The 23836-nt window shown below is 38.3% G+C and overlaps 1 protein-coding gene across 1 annotated transcript; it reads left to right on the top strand.

The window, feature by feature from the left end:
* Positions 1-14808: 14808 nt before the first annotated feature.
* Positions 14809-23376, top strand: LOC117315690. Its single transcript, XM_033870003.1, has 3 exons — positions 14809-15805; positions 17781-18249; positions 20437-23376. Exons 1-3 carry the CDS (start codon positions 15656-15658, stop codon positions 21426-21428), a joined length of 1611 nt encoding a protein of 536 aa, XP_033725894.1. The 5' UTR covers positions 14809-15655; the 3' UTR covers positions 21429-23376.
* The last annotated feature ends 460 nt before the right edge of the window (positions 23377-23836 follow it).

Below are 23836 nucleotides of genomic sequence, written 5' to 3'. Positions count from 1 at the left end.
TAGGAAACCCAAATTGTTTTTTTTTTTAGGTTTTTTAAAAACCCATTTCCCGGTAAAAATTTTCGGGCACAACTTTAAAAAACATCTTGCGCACATTGTACAGACATCAAGCGCACAAGTGTGCGATGTGCGATACAAACCGCACAACTATGCGATGTAAACCGCACAGCTAATGATATGTTTATAAATATTACGAAATAACTAGTTATACGAAAACATAAAACAATGGAAATTATGATATAAGATGGTCGCTATTATATATACGTGCTGCATAACAATTGTTTTCATTCATGGAACATGTATGATCTGTTAACTATTGCCATTTAAGTACCGTCATTTTGTCTCGCAAGTATTCGTGATGTTTCCGACGGCCTGGTGATACATCTACATGCACATGAAGCAGAATGGTAGATGGACTCCACTACGATTACTTATCTTACTTTATGCATAAATTATATATGATATGTATTTTTAAACAAAAAAGAAATGTTTCTATTCAAAATAAATAGTTCTATCTATTGTTTAGTTCTACATGTATGAAATAATCCTATATGATCTCGCCGAATACACATTTTGAAATTTACAAATTATATAAAGTTCTTTAACATGATTTAGTTATTTAATTATACATTTTTTTTTTTTTTTTTTTCATTCCTAACAATTATTACATATATTTAAACAAAAATATGGCAATTAGCTGCCTCGTAAAATGTAAATCGTTGTATATCTTTTACAATCGTTCCACACGTTTATAAAAATAGATGATGCATTCCTCATATCTACGACGATACCTATCGCACATGTACCGTTCCAATCGCCCATCGTGCGCACATCGTGGAAAATTGAGCGATTACATAACTGTAATGTGAGTAATTTCAAAAACATTATTTCTAGTCATAGGTTTGTTGTGCATCAAGTGTTTTGTGTTTATTCTGTTGTTTATCGAGCATGGTGTAATTATTATTTGCTGTATATTTGGTGTGTTGTTTATTGTGTATAATGTGCATTGTGTACTGTGAGTGTTTTGTGTTGTATATGTTGTGCAGTGTGTGTTGCATATTTTGTGTATTGTGTTTATCATGTTTGCGGCATAGTGTGCATTTTGTTTTTCTACAATTTTGCTGCATATTATGTTTAAAGTGCGTATGCTGTGTATTGTGCATGTTTTGTATATGTTGTGAATTGTGTATGTTGTGTGTTTTTTGTGTTTTGTGTACATGTTGGTGTTCCATGTGTTGTTTGTTTGCTGTGTATTGTGCATGTTTTGTATATGTTGTGAATTGTGTATGTTCGGTATATGTTGTGTGTGTTTTTTTGTGTTTTGTGTACATGTTGTGTTCCATGTGTTGTTTGTTTGCTGTGTATTGTGTGCTGTCTGTTTGGTGTGAAGTATGTGTTGTTTTTTTTGTGTGCTTTGTGTTGTATGTGGTATGTTTCGTACTTTGTGTTTGTATATGGTATATTTCGTACTTTGTGTTGTATATGGTATGTTTCGTACTTTGTGTTGTATATAATATGTTTCGTACTTTGTGTTGTATATAATATGTTTCGTACTTTGTGTTGTATATGGTATGTTTCGTACGTTGTGTTGTATATGATATGTTTCGTACTTTGTGTTGTATATGGTATGTTTCGTACTTTGTGTTGTATATGATATGTTTCGTACTTTGTGTTGTATATGGTATGTTTCGTACTTTGTGTTGTATATGGTATGTTTGGTGTGAAGTATGTGTTGTTTCATTTTGTGTGCTTTGTGTTGTTTGTGGTATGTTTCGTACTTTGTGTTGTATATGGTATGTTTCGTACTTTGTGTTGTATATGATATGTTTCGTACTTTGTGTTGTATATGGTATGTTTCGTACTTTGTGTTGTATATGGTATGTTTGGTGTGAAGTATGTGTTGTTTCATTTTGTGTACTTTGTGTTGTATATGGTATGTTTCGTACTTTGTGTTGTATATGGTATGTTTCGTATTTTGTGTGTTGTGTATGCATAATATGAATGCTAACCGTTTCCGTCAGGAAGTCAATGTGTACAGTGTAGAGCATTACTTGGGGACGGGAGATAACTCGCGATATTCTGCCAGTAAAATTGTATTGATTGGTTTTGTATGGTCACGTGACTTTGTATCGAGACGCCATACCAAACTGTTAAGTCTAAAATATGTGTTTCGACTCTACTCTCCTCATAGATGATGGGTTAAAGCTAACACTGAGGTCTGAGACAGTGCAGAAATTAACATGAACACGTTAATGATATTTTACAGCGTTTAACTCATGCTGACAAATCGTGATTATTTTAATAAATTATGTTTTGAGTAGAGCTATAACGTACAGGTATGACTGTTCGACTCGATATATAGATATTGAAATTTTTTCGATAAATGAGACGTTATTGTACTAGCTGCCATATTGTTGTTATGTAGGTGAGCAATATATAAAGCAACCGAAGCATGATTGACAGGTATTTATACATGTGCCTGCAATACGTTTTGATGGAATTGCTGAAATTTACACTATTCTCGCGGGTATTGAAAACGATCTGGCAAGAGATTAATGCAAGGGGGTGTTTATGGTACCAGGTACAATTCATGGTTCAAATGTTTTGTTGCTGGAGCTGGGTTTAAAAAACACATGTCTGAATTTACTTATTTATTAGTGTCTCCGTGTTTGTTGGTCTCTCACTGGTAGCGGTCTAGCCTCTGCCATGCCTTTGTGAAATGGCCCCGTAAATATGATTGCACATCCTGAATTGGTACCGATTGTTCGGATGATCACCATAACCATTCTTAGTATCGTAAAAGGTAGCTACGTAATTTCGTTACCTTGTCAACGTTTATCTCCCGGCGTGTGTCACTACCCGATCACCAGTACTCTCCCGCCGTGTGTCACTACCTAGTCACCAATTATCTCCCAGCCCAGTTTCGTTACCTAGTCATCAGTAATCTCCCGGCCCAGTTTCATAACCTGGTCACCAGTAATCTCCAGGCTCAGTCTCAGAACATCGTCACCAGTAATTTCCCGACCCGGTACCGCTACCCTGTCACCAATGATCTCCTGGCCCAGTCTCATTACCAAGTCACCAGTAATCTCCGGTCCCAGTCCAACTACCTGGTCACCAGTAATCTCCAGGCAAAGTCTCACTACCCAGTCACCAGTAATATCCCGGCCAAGTCTCATTACCAAGTCACCAGTAATCCCCGGTCCCAGTCAAACTACCTGGTCACCAGTAATCTCCAGGCAAAGTCTCGCTACCTGGTCACCAGTAATATCCCGGCCAAGTCTCACTACCCAGTCACCAGTAATCTCCCTGCCCAGTTTCGTTATCTAGTCACCAGTAACCTTCCAGCCCGGTCTCATTACTTGGCCACAAGTAATCTCCCGGCCTAGCCTCACTACCTGTTCACTAGTAACCCTCTTGTCAAGTCTCGCTGCCTAGTCACCAGTCTCAATACCTGGTCACCAGTAATCTCCTGACCCAGTCTCACTACCCAGTCACCAGTAATCTCCTGGTCCAGTTTCGTTGCCTAGTCACCAGTAACCTTCCGATCCGGTCTCATTACGTGGTCACCAGTAATCTCTCGGCCCAGTTTCGTTACCTGGTCACCAGTAATCTCCCGGCACGGCCTCATTACGAACCTCGTCACCAGTAATCTCCCTTTCCTGCCTCACTACCTCGTCACCATTTTTAAAGTCTCGTTCCCTGGTCACCTGTACCATCCCGGTCCAGTTTCTTTACCTGGTCACCGGTAATCTCCTGGCAAAGTCTCACAGCCAGGTCACCAGTGATCTCCCGGCCCAGTTTCGTTACCTGGTCACCAGTTATCTCCCGGCACGGCCTCATTACGTACATCGTCACCAGTTATCTCCCGGCCCAGTTTCATTACCTAGCCACAAGTAATCTCCCGGCAAAGTCTCACTACCTGTTCACAAGTAAAATCCCGGACCAGTCTCGCTACCTAGTCACCAGTTACCCTCAGGCCGAGTCTAGTTACCTGGTTACCAGTATTCTCCCGACAAAGTCTCACAGCCAGGTCACCAGTAATTTCCCGGCAAAGTATCGCTACCTAGTCACCAGTATTCTCCCGTTCCAGTCTCGTTTCCTGGTCACCAGTCGCGCTACCGGGCCCAGAACATGCTACCTGGTCACAAGTAACCTCCTGACAATGTCTCACTACCTGGTCACCAGAAACCTTCAGACCGAGTCTAGTTACCTGGTCACCAGTAATCTCCTTGCCCAGTTTCGGTCCAACTACCTGGTCACCAGTTATTTCCAAGCCCAGGCTCACTACCCGGTCACCAGTAATCTCACGGCCCAGTCTCAATACCTAGTCACCAGTAATATCCCGGCCCAGTCTCACTACCTGGTCACCAGTAATATCCCGCCCCAGTCTCACTACCTTGTCACTAGTAATCTCCAGGCCCAGTCTCACTACCTGGTCACCAGTAATCTCCCGGCCCAGTCTCACTACCTGTTCACCAATAAAATCCCGATCCAGTTTCGTTACCTTATCATTGGTAATCTCCCGGCCGGGTGTCACTACCCGGTCACCAGTAATTTCCCGCCGTGTGTCACTACCTAGTCACCAATTATCTCCCGGCCTAGTTTTGCTACCTTGTCATCAGTAATCTCCCGGCCCGGTCTCATTACCTGGTCGCCAGTAACCCCCCGACCCAGTCCCGCTACCATGTCACAAGTGATCCCCGGTCCCAGTATAATTGAACATGTTTTGAATTAGAAAATGTCATTTATATTTTTAAATTTTGATCGGGGTATGAAAAAACAATGTTTGCAAGTGTATGAATAGGCGTAGCGGATTCTTACAGAAGTTTGCAAGCAATTAATTTTGACATCAATGCGTAAGTGCATAACCTGTTTAACAAAATAGCATTTCGTTATGTTTTGAATTATTCTTATGCGTCTGATTTAATCAATAAATAGCTCATCAGATCGTTTTTATAATGTATTGGTGTAAGAACATAAAACTTTATTTCAGTCCAGCTGAATAGAAAAAACCTAGTACATATTTGCAATATTCAAGGATTTCTAACTACTACTTAACAATAGAGCCAGGGAAAAAAGAGGCCACTACAGTAACACAGTGGAATATTTAAATTAATGAACAAATAGCTCGATTGAAAAAAAAATACATTGAAACAAAAGCAATTGACAGGGATCATATAAAATAGACAACACACACATCCTTTCGACTTTAAAGTCAACACATTTTCATTGATCTAAATAGGTCGGTTCTTAATTAGAATCATTATCGGACAACTTAGCATTGTCTAATATTTAAGATTAGGATCGAGGTTTTCCAGTTTAACACATATATAGGAGTTGTTTCACTTATATGCAATGATGCTGATTTAAACTTAACACTCATTACAAGACGCCAATTATTGCTAATATATCAATGTATCAATCAAGTCATAATCAGTCAAAACACTGATGGTACATATGTGAATCGATGGTTCAAATCATGTGGATGGTGAGTTTGATTTGATTTCAGCTGTGAAGGGAATTAGACATCATATAGTTCACGCTGGTTGCTGTTTTGACGGAGATTTGTGAAGGTACAAAGTAAAAAGATGTTTATTGTTTATGTCTCTGTACCGAGTATCCCCGATGTCGTCCTTTTGATACAAAACACAAGTTTTAAATGGTGGACGGCTTAAGTCAACAGTTATATATATGATATGCATGTAGATGTCAAAACAACCTCATTAGCAAACAGCTTGGAAAACAACTTAAGGTTTTACAAGTATTGTACTACAGTTATATCTAGCTATAATGGAACAGATTGAAGAGATCATATTATTCCATGTGATTTAAGATTGGTGATTAGTGTAACTATACTAATTCTAAAAAAAAAATCAGTATAACAAATTGTTTGTGGAGATAATGTAACGTTTACCTCATAGTGTGTTAGAGCTCTTTCCCTTTCAACTGACTAAGTGTACCGACGAACTTGACGATCCTGTTATTTCTAGCTTACAGTTCAGCAGATTGAAAGACACCAGTTAGACTTCTGATAAATGTCTAGGTTCTATATATTTTTGTTTTGAAGGTTCAATGAATAAAGCCCAGCGACCGTTACTAAACACATCGTGGAAAAAACGGCTGAATCATTCAAACGAATAATTCACCAAATCATAAAGATTTCCCGCCTGTTATATTAGTATAATGACGCACGTCAGTGTTTGTTTCTTAAAATGACATTTACCTATAATTAAGAATACATGTTCAAATTATCAAAAACACTCGTACAACTTGTTTTGATCAAGCAAAATAAATGGAAAATATATATATTGCTTGTATTTTTTCAAGAGTGAAAGCCTGACTAAACGCGATAAAATAAATGACCTGTATCAATATGAAATATCTCATGGGCCAAATTTGTTTTCAAACAGTTAGCTTTCTCCATTTCTTTTGTTTTGAAATTGTAAAGCCACGAATATTGAAGTGTATTTAGTAGCTTCATATTTTATTTGGATTTTAAAAGCCATTTACCGATTACCACAATTATCGGAGAAAACTGATATGAAACTGATCTAGATGTTACTTAACACTGGGTATGTATAATTGGAATATATATATATATGGTAAGGAATCACTAACAACGGAACAAAGCAATAGCGGAATCGGTCTCGACAGAGTAATGACAGGTGTAAAGGCAGCATCAGCATCATACACGGCTGATGATCAGAGGAAATTCCAGACAAACTTTTCAAAGATCTTTGAACCAAAAAGAAATATATTTAACCTAAGCTCTGTCAATTGTACTTAGAAATGGTAACAACATTGTTGAAATGTTGTCAATGCCATGACCACTTATGAATGCGTTGTTTTGACTTTGATGCGCGAACATTTGAAATCGTATCGAATCCAACATATTTTCTGATCTCCTTGTAGAGATAATGGCGGTTAGTTAGTTTCGCGTAATAAAGAAAGTTTGAACACAGGGGACCGTTAACTAGATTGCGTATATATATTTGACTGTTCAGAGAACTACAATCCAGACAATGTCTCGATATTCTAGTAAAGGTCTAATTAATGAACAGTATAAAGTTTGGTGGGATTTCCTATCAATGCTAAATTTGAGATTTCTAAGGACAGCTAGTTTTTTTTAGAGACTTTACTTATAATGTGCTGTAAATGATCAGTCCAGTTTCCGTTAGCTGAGAGTGTAATCCCTAGATGTGTGTCTGAGTAGGGTATTATTCATTAATAGGGAGGGGTGGATCGGTTTGTTAGTGTTTTTGCTTACGGTCATTGTTAGAGTTTTACAAGGGTTAAAGTTAACAAGCCATGTTTTAGACCATTCGTTAATTTTACTCGGGTTATCATTTAACAGGTTAGCGCTAAGATATGGAGATTCAACGATGACATACAGAGATGTGTCATCAGCAAACAGTTTTAAGGCACAGCTAATGCTATCAACAATGTCATTTATGAAAATTAAGAAAAGTAGTGGGCTAAGGATTGAACCTTGCGGAACACCCGCTGTAATATAAGTTGGATTGCTTACCGTTGATAACTACACTTTGGCAACGTAAATAATCGTTTGTGTTTGCTGGCGGTGTAAGGTCATCCGTTTTCGTAATTCCATGCCAGTCTGACCAATATAAAAATCTGAACATTTACTACATATTAGAGCATATATGACATTCTTTGATGTATAATTCTTATCTGTTTTGATTTTTAAATGAAAATCATTTTTGAAAGTATAACTTTGACAGTCTATGATAATATCGCATGTTTTACATCGCTTTTGCATACATTTTTTGACAGAAGTTTCTCTTAATTCAGAATCAAATTTGAAGCACATAGAAAACGCTAAAGATTTTTTGGTTGACGTTTACAATTTATAATTTTCTTTTAATTGAATATAGATTGCATTCTTTCGCTGTTTTTCAAACAATCCTCGCTACTTCTAACAATAGGAAATATATTATAATTCCTTGGATTGTATGTACTTACAAAAGGAAAAATATTACAGGAAAGGAGCTTCTCCTGTGCGCGTAGCTGAATTGGTCTATCTTTTTTAGCTCTTGCTATACCGTGGTCTATAATTTTATGCGGATAATATGTTGATTTCGTAGATAATAGATTAAATTTTACAAGCGTTTACTTAGAGTGTTTTCATCACTGACAATCGATATCAAGCGGGAAGCTAGACTGAATGGAATATTAAGCTTGATATGCTTAGCATGATTTGAAAAAAAAAATCAAAATAATCGTGTGATTCAGTGGTCTTACAGTATAATTCAGCTACGATCTTACCATTTTCAAATTGTACGTATATATCTAGAAATACGAGTTTCGCTGAACTACACTCCATGGTATATTGTATATCGGGATGTAGCATATTAAGTTCCCGAAAAAATCTATATCATTATCTGATTGCCAGATTTTAAAACAATCATCCAGAAATCTGATAAAATTCTGCCTTAAATAGTCAACTTGCATTTGATCTATTTTTTTAATATTTCTATAAAGAATTTCCTCTGGATAGCCAAGAACCAAAGTGGCATATGTGGGGGCTACCTTCGTGCCCATGGCTGTTCCTTTACAACGCTGGTAGTAATTATTATTGAAATAAAATACATATCTTTTCAAGACAATTTCCAAAGCTTCTTAAATACATTGTATATTGATCATTCATCTGATTATCAATAGTATCAAACGAAATTATTTATTTTCTGGTAAATTTTCTTATTGTAACCTTGTTAAAAGGTCAAAATCATCATTAACAAAACTGGGTACTTTTGAACAAAAGGGGGTTAAGAATTATTTCTAGAAAATGACTTCAACACTTGGTCACACTCAATTCAGTATCCATGACAACAACAGCGCCACCCTTATCACCCTCCTTTATAATGAGTGATCTGTTTTTAGCTAAAGTATCTTGTGCTTTTCTTTGATTACAAGTCACACTACTCCTCTTGTTTTCAACAGGAAGAGGATGTTTTTTTTAATCTAAATACAGTTTCTTCCAAACAAAAATCTTCACGTTTTGTGGATTATATTTTGACTTATTTCTCACTAACGGTATATTATCATTGGAAAGATCGTCATTCTCTGAACAATACTTATATATATATATAGATATGAATTTGTATTGCACAACATCAATGGATTTGGGATTTCAATTCCATAGCACTGGTGATATTTTTGTGTGTACTTACCCGGTACATAAAAGACCCCCGTTTCGTCAGTCATCTCCTGATTCTTGATTGCTTCATGCAGAAAACACTGGTTTGACGACCCGTCATATAACGCCAGTGACCGGTTGTACGTCAGAGCGGTCACCACACACTCTACAGGGGATGCGATCTCCATATCCAAATCGGAATTGTCTCGGAATATCTCAGTATCGTAAATGTTTTTAACCTCCCATAATTTGATGTTGGTAACAAATGTAAAAGTAGCCCCCGTCACTGTTTAAACCAAAGAAAGTAAGTGAACGACTCTATGTTAATTACAACCTGTGTAGTGATAATAACGAAATTAATGTATATTGGTTTAGAAATTATAATAACCAAAAAATACGTGATTAACAAATAAACGAATAAAACAAAAAAGTACACAAAAGATAAAAATGAACACCCCCCCCCCCCCCCCCCCCCCCCCCCCCACACACACACACACACACACACACACACACACACAACCACGTGAGATTTCAAAGTCAGTGTCCACGATATAAAAGGGATTATTAAATATAACCACAAATCAAGATGAAATTTTCAACAATATAATTCAACAAACGATGAAAACATCAACATGTATACAAAACATGCATAAAACAGTTGAGATGATGGGGACTAGTGAATATGTAAATTAGGATAACAAATTATTAGTTCAAGATATAATACTGAAAACTTGACTAGCAATTATCTCAATATTGTGCTGTGTTCAGATATGAACTTCACATTTATATTAATCTTGTTTCTATCTAACCATTAAAAGATAATGGATCACATATAAAATGTATAAAACATCAATGCATATAAAATATAATATATTTTGTTCCACATCGTGCACTGGAATGATAATCATCATTCAAAAGTAAATAGTTCTAGTACATAATGTCATATTGTTGGCACTAATTATTGTCACAATTGCACTGAAGCTCGATATTGCTTAAGGTTTCTGGTGTGATAGTACAGATGTCTGAAAGTCATACTCCTGCTGAATAGGCTTATTGTAGAATTTTGCGAACGTTTTTGCGTTTGTCCATCCCGCTGTCCGGAGTATGGTGTGTAAAGGCACATTAGCTGCGAGAGCCGCTGAAGTACTCGCCCCACGAACACTGTGAGCTGAGAACTTGTCCATGTCAATACCAGCTTTCATCAATGTTGTTTCGATCCACCTTGATATGGTACATTTTTTACGGGCTTGTAGGGCTTGTGAAAACTCAAAAATAACTGCGTAGTGTTCCATCGAATCTCCTTAGTAACAGATAATTATTGCTTCGTTGTTTTTACAATGCAAAGTCCCTCGTCCATAGGATATGATTTTAACTGTATTTCACTTTGGTAAAATCTTGGTCTTGATGTTTTTAGTAGGCTATTGAATCTCAATGACACATTTTCGTCTGTCACACTGATGGTATTTATTTCCAGCTGGTGAATTGATTGTTCTCGTTGACCTGTAAGGACACTGAGTAATGTCACAACTTTGAATGTCAGCTGTTTCAGTGAAAGTTCTCCCATCGGTGGCAGCGAGCTGAAGTATTTTAGTACTATATTTACGTTCCAAGTTGCGCTATACTTAGGAAACACTTGCCTCCTGTGAAACACTCCTTTCATGAAACGCCCAATTAGTGGGTGTGATCCAATTGGATGACCCTCAATTTGGATAAACGTGGATAATGCTGATCTCGCCGTATTCATGGCGCTGCATCCCAGTCCTTTACAGTAACACTGTGTTAAGAATTTGATAACATTGTTTATAACTGGTGAAAATGGACTGGTACCTGTCTCTCTACAGAATGTGAGACATTGTTTTGTATATTGTTCTTGTGTGCTGGATCTCTATGATGACATGATAATGTCCTGTGCTGTTTTCGAAATTTCAACACTTTGGAGGTATCTCCTGACACCAGGCAAGCAATCAGGCGCATCTTTGGGAGGTGTTCCTTCCAATTCTTCCGTGGATGAGTGAGAATCTGTTGATACCTAGGGAGATAGAAAGGACAATCAATGAGCATGCGCATTAACCTAGGAAACCATGCTTGTGTTGGCCAATACGGAACAATCAGCATCATATCTGACCTGTGATGTGCGAGTTTCTTTAGTACTTTGGCTATTAATTCGAAAGGTGGGAAGGCATATGCATAATACTGACACCATATTATTGGAAAATCATCAACCGCTTCTGCAAAAGGGTCTGGTTTCCACGATACATACATTTTGGTTATTGAGGCCCGACGCGAATAATTCAATACCAGGTTTCCCCCAAAGTTTGGTCAATTTATGAAAAATGTTAGGATCCAAATGCCATTCCACATTGTCATGTTCCATGCGACTTTGGTCTGCACTTTGGTTTTGTACCCCTGGCAGGTGTGCTGCTATTAACCACAACTCATTTCAATTTGTCACTTTGCCAGATTTTCCTAGATAGATCATTGAGTTCTTGTTTAGTACCACCCATATGGTTAATATAAGCTACAGCTGTGGTGTTGTCTATTTGTAATTTTATGGTCTGATTTTTTTCTTTTCAAAGCAAAAAACTCGGAGTGAGGACCATACTGCCAATAATTCTAAGTACATGTAATTAGTGTGACTGTCTGCTTCATCTGCAGTCCAGTGACCACCAGTTTTCTGCCTATTACAGACTCCATCCCACCCAGTGTTAGATGCATCAGATGCAATGGTCATGCTAGTGTCAGCAGTAACAATGGGATTGGAAGCTATGTGGATGTTATCTATTCACCATATCAAGTCATCTCTGCAAATGTGTGTCAATGACATGCCAGCATTAAAATTACCGCGATTTACCTTTAATGCTGTTGTTATCTATTGACCTATAATACAATTTGACATATTTAACTCCAGGAAAACTGGAGACTATCAAACCTACAACAACAGCAACATCACAACTGTGAATTGTCATTTTCCTGACATTTAACAGATTTTTACATGCAACGCTTTTTCTGATTTAAGAGATACAGTCATGTCCACCGAGTTCGGAATTAGTCCAAGGTATTGTATTGTGCTCGATGGGGGTGAAAATGGACTTACCTGGATGTATAACAAACCCAAGATTCTGTGACAAATGTATTGTGTCATGTAACCCGCTGGTAAAGTCAGCGTATGAATCCTCAACCACCAGTGAATCATCAATATATGATACTATTTGATGTCCCCTTTTTCGTAGGACAACTGTTCTTGAAATTGGAACCGTAGGAACTTTCTATGTTCCTGACCTATTGCAACCAAATAATAGGCATCTTTCCAGTCTATTGATGCTATAACCTTTTTTCGGCCCGTAGCCAGAAGTATATCGGACATGAGAAGGTCTTTTCGACAGGAGTTTGTAGCTGAGACGATTTGTCTCAGAAATGTCTTTAATTGTTTTTGCCAAATCATCGCCAAATAAGGACACCGATGGTGTAGTCTGTTGTACACACAGTTGACCATACTGCCCATTTAAATCTGGGTTATTCAGTTCGCGGCGGCGCTGATTGAGTTCCTATGTTCCGCTAGAGATCATGTGGAACGAATCAAACAATTGTTTGACTAGCGGCTGAACGTCCAGTTGTTTTTTCTCTGTTTTAAACTTGATGAGAGTTTCAACCACTTGATCTAACGGTACGAGTCCTTTAACGAGTCGTTGTTGACTACGCTGCAACTTGATGTCGCGACTCCTGGTAGTGGTGCGAATTTCCCCCCATATTTCGGGGTTTACCTTCGTGCACTGTAGAAGCTCTACATTTCCTGGTCGGTTGTATTTTTCCATCAGAGGTTTGATTTTTTCCTCTGTGACATTCTGTGACAAAACGTTTGTCAAGAGTAAGGCCAGTTTCGGATCAACGTCCGATCCTGTCGTGTCATTATACGCATATTCCTCGCATTATTCAGCAAGCACATCGTCCGAATCCTCATCACGCATGCTTGTGTTGTTTCTAGATCGTGCTATTGATTGCCATTATCGGACTCAAGTAAATTGTCTATCTGTTGACAAATGTCCACCTCGTCACATTCCATGTCTTGTTTGTGAGACTCACGGGCTTGACACACGATGTACTTTTGGGTCCGACAGCCCCTTTTCTCGCATGAACATATCACGGCTATTATACTATACGTGATTAGAGGCCACCAACTCGCTCATGAATTGCCTCGATTCCTGATTCATTTGTTTCTGGTTTTCCAGCTAGTGGATAACGATGAAGTTATTGCTGATGTGAAATTTAATAGTGGATTACTACTGTCATTTTCTGTCGTTTCTGGTTGTTGTGGTAGCTTTGTTGTATTAGCAATACCGCAGGCTGGCTGGATACGTACAGCATCATGGTCACCATTTTGAAATAGCGGTTGTAGTTGGATTCTTTGCCAGAACTTTTTTTTCTGCTTTTTGCACTGGCAATGCATCCTACCAGGTCGAATTCTCCAACGATTCGCTGCTGTTTTGTGACTTCCCTGTCCTTTTTTGTCTCAAATTTTGACATTTTCCATCGATTCCTTTGTTCGTTGTTGTTAACAATGGCGGTCACGAAGTGGACAGTGGTCAGTGTGGCCCAGACTGATTTCAGTAGAAAATTGGCCTCTCCGGGCCGATTACGGCCTTGAATGATTTGACAATCAGTTAATTGTAACTTTTGTCACTATGCTACGATAATAAGATGTTTGTTAATATCAATATTGTTTGATTTAAACGTTGATTTTTGTCAGAGATGAAATTGTCCGTCTCTGGTCTAATTCGAAGATACGACGCTAATGATGGAAGATGCGCACACACCTCTCACATGGTCCCTAGGTACCACTCAGTAGTGAAACAGAATTATGCAGCAAATCTAAGGTAAATGTTGCCAATGGATAAAATAGCTCTGCTTGTTAAAGGGACATCAAAATTCCTTCGTTTGAAAGAATTGTTTGTCGCCAAAATGAAACTGAATGGGAAATGTGTATTTAAGATGTCATCTTTGAATTAATACGCCAGTTTTACTCTCAAGGTTAACCAAAACACTTAAAGTGCAATATCATAAAAATTCTCCGTTTGACCCGAAGTATAATCAATTACCATCATTATCATTCATTTGGAGTTCAGATGATGGTTTAAATAAATATTCCACATTATAGTTTGATGCTCTCGCCACACACAACAGATATTGTGCACAGGTTCATAGCATATAGGAGCACATGGGTTATCAAAGGACCTTACAGCGGACGAGGGAAACCCCCATCTGGAGAATTCCCGCCTTTTTTCCACCTGTAGTCCTACGCCATCCTATTTTTAGTAGGGATGTATATGTTTGCTCTTCAAACCTTATACCACTCATCTCTATTTTCGCTTATAGGAAATACCCACTCCATATGTTTATTAAGAAGACCAACCCCTACAGACCTCATAGGACGAGAGAGGAGAGTACCTGGAAGCCAACCGTTGGAGCACAGTGACTGATCACCACTGTGGACCCCCCATCCAGAGAGTGTTCCGAGCTAGGGGTTGAAACATTCAACAAAGGATGGACTCGGCTGATGACTCCAACGGAGCGGCAGTGCAACACACCATCAATGGCATCTGTAGTATGTAAGTTCGTTTTAACGAAATTGAATTAATATCTAAATCATGTAAAGGGCAGCTAAGCACTTAGCTTAATTTATGCATCGTGAGGCCTGCACATTTCCAAATTTTCATATTATTTTGCTACAAATTATACACGAGTTATTCCCCTTTATAACTTATATTTCCATACATACTTATCTGCCCCTGTCAAGCAGCTAGGAATTATGGGTAGCAGCTTTCGACGCGCGCCATTAAAAAATTGTCAACAACGTTTTGTAATTTGAAATATTCTACTAATTTCCTGAGTTCCTTTGGCCTTCACACTTAAGATCAATCAGAAAAATACGTTTGAAGGACCTGCAGAGCAGAAGAACGTCCCAGCGACGCTTCGGACGGGGTTTTTTGAGCACTAGTCTCAATTTAAGGAAAAAATCACTGGCACATCGAACTCAGGCTAAGTACATGTGACATTTAAATATAAGCATGGCTAACTCGACCCCACGCGTGTTGATTTTGGGTCATAGTTTTGTGCGTAGACTTTTTGATTATGTGCATGATCATAATTTGGAGACATTTAACCTCTCTCAATGCATTGTGAACGGTTTGGGGATTAGCGGAGCAACGGTGGACAAGTTAAAATCTAATGTGTCTGTCCAACGGAAGATAAACTCTTTTCAACCGCACATTATTATACTGCAGATCGGCGGTAATTGTTTGTGCACTGACTCTATTCGCCCCGATCAACTGGCCTATACGATTTTTGATTTCGCCAAACACTTGCAAGAAAGTTATAAATGTGATGTTTATGCATGTGAAGTGTTCCCCAGACCACGGCCTCGAGGCATGAGCCCGAGTCAATATGAATCACGCAGAGTCGCAACCAATAAGGCACTGCATGTTTTGCTAACCGAACAGGAGCATGTGTATATTTGGCCACATCGTCGAATTTTTAATAGCCCACTGGATCTTTTTCTGCGAGATGGGTGTCATCTCACTGGTAACGGCAATAAAAAATTCTTTCGGAGTCTTCGCCTTGCCATCATGCATGCCTGTCGACAGTTGTCACAGGGTAAGTTTTGAGCATGGGCTACTATTGTACTAACCTAGATATACTGTATTATACCTGTCCAGCATCTTATTAATGTTACCTTAAAATAGTGTGAAACAATATGTCATGTTTTAAAAGTGATATCCCATTATATTTGCCTAGGTGTACACAAGTAATTATAATTATATAATCTGGCATATTTTAATTTGCATGCAAGTTGGACTGCCCAGCATCTGGGATAAAGCAGCAATGCAAATCCTTATTTAAGTTTGATGATAAATAATCCCATTGTTTTCCAGAAGCTGACATTGTTGTATCTGTCCTAATTAACATATTTTATTGTTTACTTATATTAAAATCATCCCAGTGTTGTATCTGGGAGCTATATAAGTGTAGTATCTGTCCTAATTAACATATTTCTAATTGGATTTAATTATAGATAATCCTGGCGTTGTACCCTGGAGCTGTCAGTGTAGTATCTGGCCTTATAAAAAGACTTCTAATTTTATTTAATTAAAAATCATCCCAGTGTTGTATCTGGGAGCTGACAGTGTTGTATCTGTCTTTATAAACATATTTCTAATTTGATTTAATTAAAAATCATCCCGGTGTTGTATCTGGGAGCTATATAAGTGTAGTATCTCTCCTAATTAACATATTTCTAATGGGATTTAATTATACATAATCCTGGCGTTGTACCCTGGAGCTGTCAGTGTAGTATCTGGCCTTGTAAAAAGACTTCTAATTTTATTTAATTAAAAATCATCCCTGTGTTGTATCTGGGAGCTGACAGTGTTGTATCTGTCTCTATAAACATATTTCTAATTTGATTTAATTAAAAATCATCCCAGTGTTGTATCTGGGAGCTATATAAGTGTAGTATCTCTCCTAATTAACATATTTCTAATTGGATTTAATTATACATAATCCTGGCGTTGTACCCTGGAGCTGTCAGTGTAGTATCTGGCCTTATAAAAAGACTTCTAATTTTATTTAATTAAAAATCATCCCAGTGTTGTATCTGGGAGCTGACAGTGTTGTATCTGTCCTTATTAACATATTTCTAATTTGATTTAATTAAAAATCATCCCAGTGTTGTATCTGGGAGCTGACAGTGTTGTTTCTGTCCTTATTAGCATATTCTAATTTGATTTAATTAAAAATCATCCCAGTGTTGTATCTGGGAGCTGACAGTGTTGTATCTGTCCTTATAAACATACTTCCAATTTGATTTAATTAAAAATCATCCCAGTGTTGTATCTGGGAGCTGACAGTGTTGTATCTGTCCTTATGAACATACTTCCAATTGATTTAATTAAAAATCATCCCAGTGTTGTATCTGGGGGATGACAGTGTTGTATCTGCCCTAATTAACATATTTCTAATCAGTTTAATGATACATTATCCTGGCGTTGTACCCGGGAGCTGTCAGTGTAGTATCTGGCCTTATAAAAAGACTTCTAATTTTATTTAATTGAAAATCATCCCAGTGTTGTATCTGAAAGCTGACAGTGTTGTATCTGTCTTTATAAACATACTCTTGGTAGAACTAGTGTAGAATCTGGGTGGCATGTATATATAGGTGCTAAAGGTCCTATCTACATTTATTACTACCCATAATATATGTTGTCAGAGTATAATGTTCAATGTTTGATTTTTCTTCATAAACCAGTTTCTGTATGTCTCTAATTATCTAATTATAGATTTAATAATATATATGGAAGATGACAGATTTCAAATTTTGCGCACCTCGGACAGTTTTCATTGATATGGGAATTCGCAGTAATTATATATTATCATGTATCGGTGCACTTGGAAGGTTGTTATAATTACTTTTTAATTCTCCATCAAATAAATTTTGACTGATCAATTATATATAATGCTGATATTGAAACCAATTACTAAGTAATGGTACAGCAAAGTTTATGACAGAGTCTAGAGTGTCACCTATATGTTGTAATTTTGTTGCACTTTGCTTAACACTTTAATGTTTCAGACACTGACCACCAATATGCCTAAACGGAAACCGGCAACTGGTGGGTCTACCAACCCCACTGCCAGGAAACGGAAGCAATCAAACATGCAAAGCCCTGCCCCTCCCTCTGGTACCGTCGACGTCGCATCCAGCATTGTGTCATCCAGCGTTTTGCCGCAAAGTGTTGCCCCACCCAGCGTGGGACCCCAAAATATGGTGCCATCCACTGTTGGACCACCTATTGCTGCGCCAACTGCCATTGGACCACCCAGCCAGACATTAAATATTGTAGATCTAGCTGCGATGGTATCAAAAACTGTCACAGAAGCAGTGTTGACAGCGCTGCAGACAGCAAATAATTCTTCAGCCGGCAGTATGTCCTTAGGACATCAACCTGCACAGCCACAACAGCAACATAACTCTTCTGGGACAGTGACTGTTAGTGTTCCTTCGGCAGCCTTAGGTGCGCCAGACCAGGTACAGGCAACAGGTGGGTTCCCCCAAGTTCTAGACATAGCGCCACCAGTTTCATTGGCATGTCAGCCATTATATCGCTGCGTAAGCAATGAAATGCGGGAAAAAATCATATCTGGAAAATATATAGATATGGCGGCGATCATAGATACCACTAATGATATGACCCGCGATTCCCGACTGCAGGTCAGTGAGGCTGGATTTATCCAGCTACCTCCCCCCCGTAAGCGTTTTTTGGACATAACCCGCTGGACAGATGCATTTAATATATACTCATCTGTGCTGCGTGAGCACAATCCTGAGCTACGCGAGCATCTGGCTACATATCAAAATGTAATTCGGGGTATAGCCGCGAGTGGGGGGAATTGGTACCATTATGACACCAATTTCAGGCGCATGCGCGAGTCGTCACCTGCTATCGCGTGGAACCAACTCATAAATGAGCTTTATATCCAGGCTTTAACTCGGCGCTCTGGTTCCAGTTCCCAACATTCGCGCCGCTTTCAAAATAAAGGTTCGCGGGCGCCCTTTCGAGCCCCCCGGCAAAACACACCCCTTACTTGCCACAAATACAACAAAAACCAACCATGCGATGGCTGTTCTTACAAACATGCCTGTGCCCACTGTGGACTCTCACACCCCCGCTTTAAATGTAAGAAGTGGCTCGAAGTCCGGGGTAATTCCCAAAGGACTGACGGTCAATCCACTAAGTAGATCACCAGTTGACCCCCAAAAAATGGAGGTAGCATTGACGGGATATACTCCTAGCTTAGCTACATACATAATTTCTGGCTTACAGCTGGGTTACAGATTACAATTTCAAGGTGACCGCAACTCACAAACGTGTAGTAATCTTAAATCGGCGATGGATGACCCCTTTCAAGTTAAGCTTAAGTTACAAAAAGAATTGGATGCTGGTAGAATTCAGGGTCCCTTTCAGGAACCTCCTTTTCAAAATTTCAAGATTTCTCCATTGGGCCTGGTACCTAAAAAAGATATAGGAAAATTTCGCTTAATTCACCATTTGTCTTTCCCCAAAAATCGTCCAGAATCAGTAAATGCAGGAATACCTCGAGAATTCTGTTCAGTGTCGTATGCTTCTATTGACGATGCTATACAGATATTAAAAACCCTGCCTCCTGGTTCATTTATGGCCAAGACAGATATCGAATCTGCCTTTCGGATCCTTCCAGTTCACCCAGATGATTTCCCTTTGTTAGGCATAAAATGGGAGGGATGCTACTATTATGACACATTTCTCCCTATGGGCTGTTCCTCATCCTGTCAGATTTTTGAGACTTTTAGCACAGCTCTTCAATGGATTGCCCAAACAAAACTAGGCTGTTCAAAGGTTGTTCACATCCTGGATGATTTCCTTTTCATTGAGAATACTAGACAGCTAGCTGAACAGTCCCTTGATGCCTTTCTACAATTCTGTGCAAGTATTGGGGTACCAATTGCTAGGGAAAAAACTTTTCTTCCATCCACAACCATGGAGTTCTTAGGTATCACACTTGACTCTATTAGACAGGAGGCCAGGCTTCCTCCTGACAAAGTGTTCAAATGTCAACACCTGTTAACCAATCTTTTAAACCAGTCAAAATGTACGCTAAAGGAGTTACAAAGTATAATTGGCCTTCTCAATTTTGTTTGCAGGGTCATTATTCCTGGCAGACCTTTTTTGAGGAGATTGATTAACTTAACTATAGGTGTAATGCAGCCATATCATCATATCCGATTGAACAAGGGAGTTAAAGAGGATATAAGAATGTGGCTAGCATTCTTGGACAGTTTCAATAAATGCTCGTTTTTTATTCACGAGCAGTTTATTTCCAGTGATGCTATTCAGCTACACACAGATGCCGCGTCAACCCTAGGTGTCGGTGGCACCTGTGGGAAACAGTGGTTTTATGGTTCTTTTCCATCCTCTTGGTCGGGTTACCACATTTCTATTAAAGAATTCTATCCAATTCTTTTGGCAGTCAAGCTCTGGGGACAACTTTGGAGGAATCATTGCATTCTGTTTTTTACAGATAATGAAGCTCTTGTTCCCATTATCAACAAACAGACCAGTAAGGATACCATCCTTTTAGCTATGGTTAGGTGGCTAGTTCTTCAATGCATTCGATTGAACATTTTATTCAAGGCAAAACACATTCCTGGAAAGAACAATGTATTAGCAGATAATCTTTCTCGATTGCAGATAGCAGAGTTCCGGAAGAATGCTCCTTGGATGAATGCCCTCCCAACAACAGTGCCGCCAAGGTATCTGCCACAGACCTTTCTCGAGGAATTGAAGAACTTTTAAGTTCATCCCTTGCACCCTCAAGCAAGGCAACATACTCAAAAGCTTGGTCAACATTCGTTTCTTTTGCTGCCAGCTCAGGCTTTAAGCCGGACAGTGTTTCTGTTGATTCATCCCATATAGCTCTTTTCATTTCTGAGCTACATTCCAGGAAATTTGCACCAAAAACCATTTCCACATATGTATCAGCGGTTGCATATGTCCATAAATTGCTCCATAACCAGGATCCAACTGACTCTTTTTTAGTTAAGAAGTTGATTTGTGGAGCACACCGTATTGCTCCATCTAGTGATACCAGATTGCCATTTGATAATGTCCTGGTGGACAAAATGGTGAGCGGTTTGGAATTTGTGACCAAAACGCCGTTTGAATTGGTTCTTTTCCGTGCCATGTTTTTATTTGCTTTTAATGCATTTGCAAGAATTGGTGAAATTGCCAAAACAGGAAATCAACATAATCTTGTACAGTTTCAGAATGTACATGTCAGTTCCTCTTCCAGTATGACTCAAGAGGTGGTTGTGAATTTCTACGAGTTCAAACACAACACTGACAAAAAGCGGCACACCGTCAGTTTCAGTCATGGGCCTACACAGTATTCAGCTGTCACCGCATTGACAGATTATCTTGTCTATAGAGGTCAATCGCACGGTCCTCTCTTTCGATATTTAAATGAAAAATCTGTAACACGACAGCATTTTGACAAAATTTTGCATGCGGTTCTCAATTATTGCAACATAGATTCCCGGTTTTATAAAGGACACAGTTTTCGGCTTGGGGCAGCTTCCTATGCCGCCCTGCACCTCCATTACTCTGATGCTAAAATCCGCACTCTTGGCCGTTGGAATAGCAATGCTTTCAAAAAATACATTCGTTTGCCCCATGCAGAGTAATATCTCTGACAATTTATACTACCCACCTGTTGCCTTCTAGTATGATGCGGACATAATAATTTGATCTTTAAATGACATCTTGTGAGCATAAGGGCAACTAAAGACATGTTGCATACAGTAGTTGAGGCTTGCTTGAGCCGGCCTCACGCGTTCTGCATTTTTATACATGTGTAGCTTCATATATCAGACTCAGCTGGGTTTTATATTTGTTATTTGAACATATTGTTTTATTATATTGTTTTATTACACTTGCTTGTTGAAAAGCATACTAATGTTTGAGGCTTGCTTGAGCCGGTCTCATTCATTTCTTTTCAAGGACAAGCTGTCCTCATATGATTGGTGTCACTGACTCTGTTCAAAGAGAAATATAATTCGACATTACCACAAGTGTTAGTTATCGCATTGTGCTGTTTAATATTTCTAGAGTAGCATTTTGCAAATGCGAGGCTTGCTTGAGCCGGTCTCACGTTTTCTGCATTTTATACATGTCTAGCTTCTTATATCGGTCTCAGCTGGGTTTTATATTTGTGATTTGAATATTGTTTTATTATATTGTTTTATTACACTTGCTTGTTGAAGAGCATACTAATGTTTGAGGCTTGCTTGAGCCGGTCTCATTCATTTCTTTTCAAGGACAAGCTGTCCTCATATGATTGGTGTCACTGACTCTGTTCAGAGAGAAATATAATTTGACATTACCACAAGAGTTAGTTATTGCATGGTGTTGTTGGAGATTTCTAGGGTAGTTTTGCAAATGAAAGGCTTGCTTGAGCCGGTCTGCGTGTTCCCTTGTAGGGTAGACAATTGATAGGTACATTATATATGACATGAACATGACATATACTTTTATAATTATGTGTAGGCTCCAGATTTCAGTTTCTTCTGTTTTGAGGCTTGCTTGAGCTGGCTTCTTTAATTTTATCCATAAAAGATATTTCTTGTATCTTTATACTTATAGCCGTCATACATCATGATTTTTGTTCTTTGTTTTGGAAATTTTGTTTTATTTGGCAATCTTATATCTCTGTGTGTTTAGCTTAAGGCGAGCATTCTGCTCTCTCTGTTTTACCATTATCTGTATAGCATAACAATAAATATAGCCATTGTGGGGAAACCAGCAGTGTTTCACAGGCTGGTTTTGTGGCGGAGTTTGGCAACCCCCACACAGGCTTTTGTTGTAATTGACTACCATTGTCATTTTTAGATGTTTATTTTTGGACGGTTTTTAATTATTGTGTTATGCTATGTTAATTTTGTATTGTTAATTTGTAATATGTTTAGAATTGATATTAAATGTCACCATATGCCATATATGGTGGCCATTTTCAATCTATACATTCTTTGTGTTGTCTGTGACAGGACCGAAGATGCATAAAGGGCAGCTAAGCACTTCGCTTAATTTATGCATCGTGAGGCCTGCACATTTCCAAATTTTCATATTATTTTGCTACAAATTATACACGAGTTATTCCCCTTTATAACTTATATTTCCATACATACTTATCTGCCCCTGTCAAGCAGCTAGGAATTATGGGTAGCAGCTTTCGACGCGCGCCATTAAAAAATTGTCAACAAAGTTTTGTAATTTGAAATATTCTACTAATTTCCTGAGTTCCTTTGGCCTTCACACTTAACCCACCCACTTCCTCCCCTGATTCTTTTATCTTCTTATTTTATGTTTACTATATTGAATGATGTTTCACATGCCTGTTTTTAAGGCGGCGGAGTTTGGCAACCCCCACACAGGCTTTTGTTGTAATTGACTACCATTGTCATTTTTAGATGTTTATTTTTGGACGGTTTTTAATTATTGTGTTATGCTATGTTAATTTTGTATTGTTAATTTGTAATATGTTTAGAATTGATATTAAATGTCACCATATGCCATATATGGTGGCCATTTTCAATCTATACATTCTTTGTGTTGTCTGTGACAGGACCGAAGATGCATAAATGTATTTGTGTAGAAATGCATTATTTAGGCATTGAAAATCAAACAGAATAGTGGTCGAAAGATTGTATTAGGGTAACGATAACCGGGTGGCAAGTATCAGGACGACTCGTCACAAACCGACAACATGTATTCACATAACTTATTCAGCCAATCAGCTGATGTTTCATGTGAACCAAGTCCCTTGGTCCCGAAGGAAAGTGTGTTTTTATTTATATGTATATAAATATCAGAAGATTTATTTTCGCTTCATTTAAAATTCAATCAATTGCAATTTCATTTATATTTGTTATGAAAATATAAGGGAACATATATTATTTTGAAATGCTTATTTTTTGTCTGTTAAAAACAATGAAACAAAATCACTGAGCTTGAATATATAACAGTAATACTTCATATATTTCATTTTCTGTAGGGAACAACCAACCAATTGAAAAAAAATATATTTTTGAAACAG

Source organism: Pecten maximus, chromosome 17, assembly GCF_902652985.1.
Source record: "Pecten maximus chromosome 17, xPecMax1.1, whole genome shotgun sequence".
Classification (NCBI taxonomy): Eukaryota; Metazoa; Mollusca; class Bivalvia; order Pectinida; family Pectinidae; genus Pecten; species Pecten maximus.
This window is presented reverse-complemented; position numbering and strand designations above follow the sequence as displayed.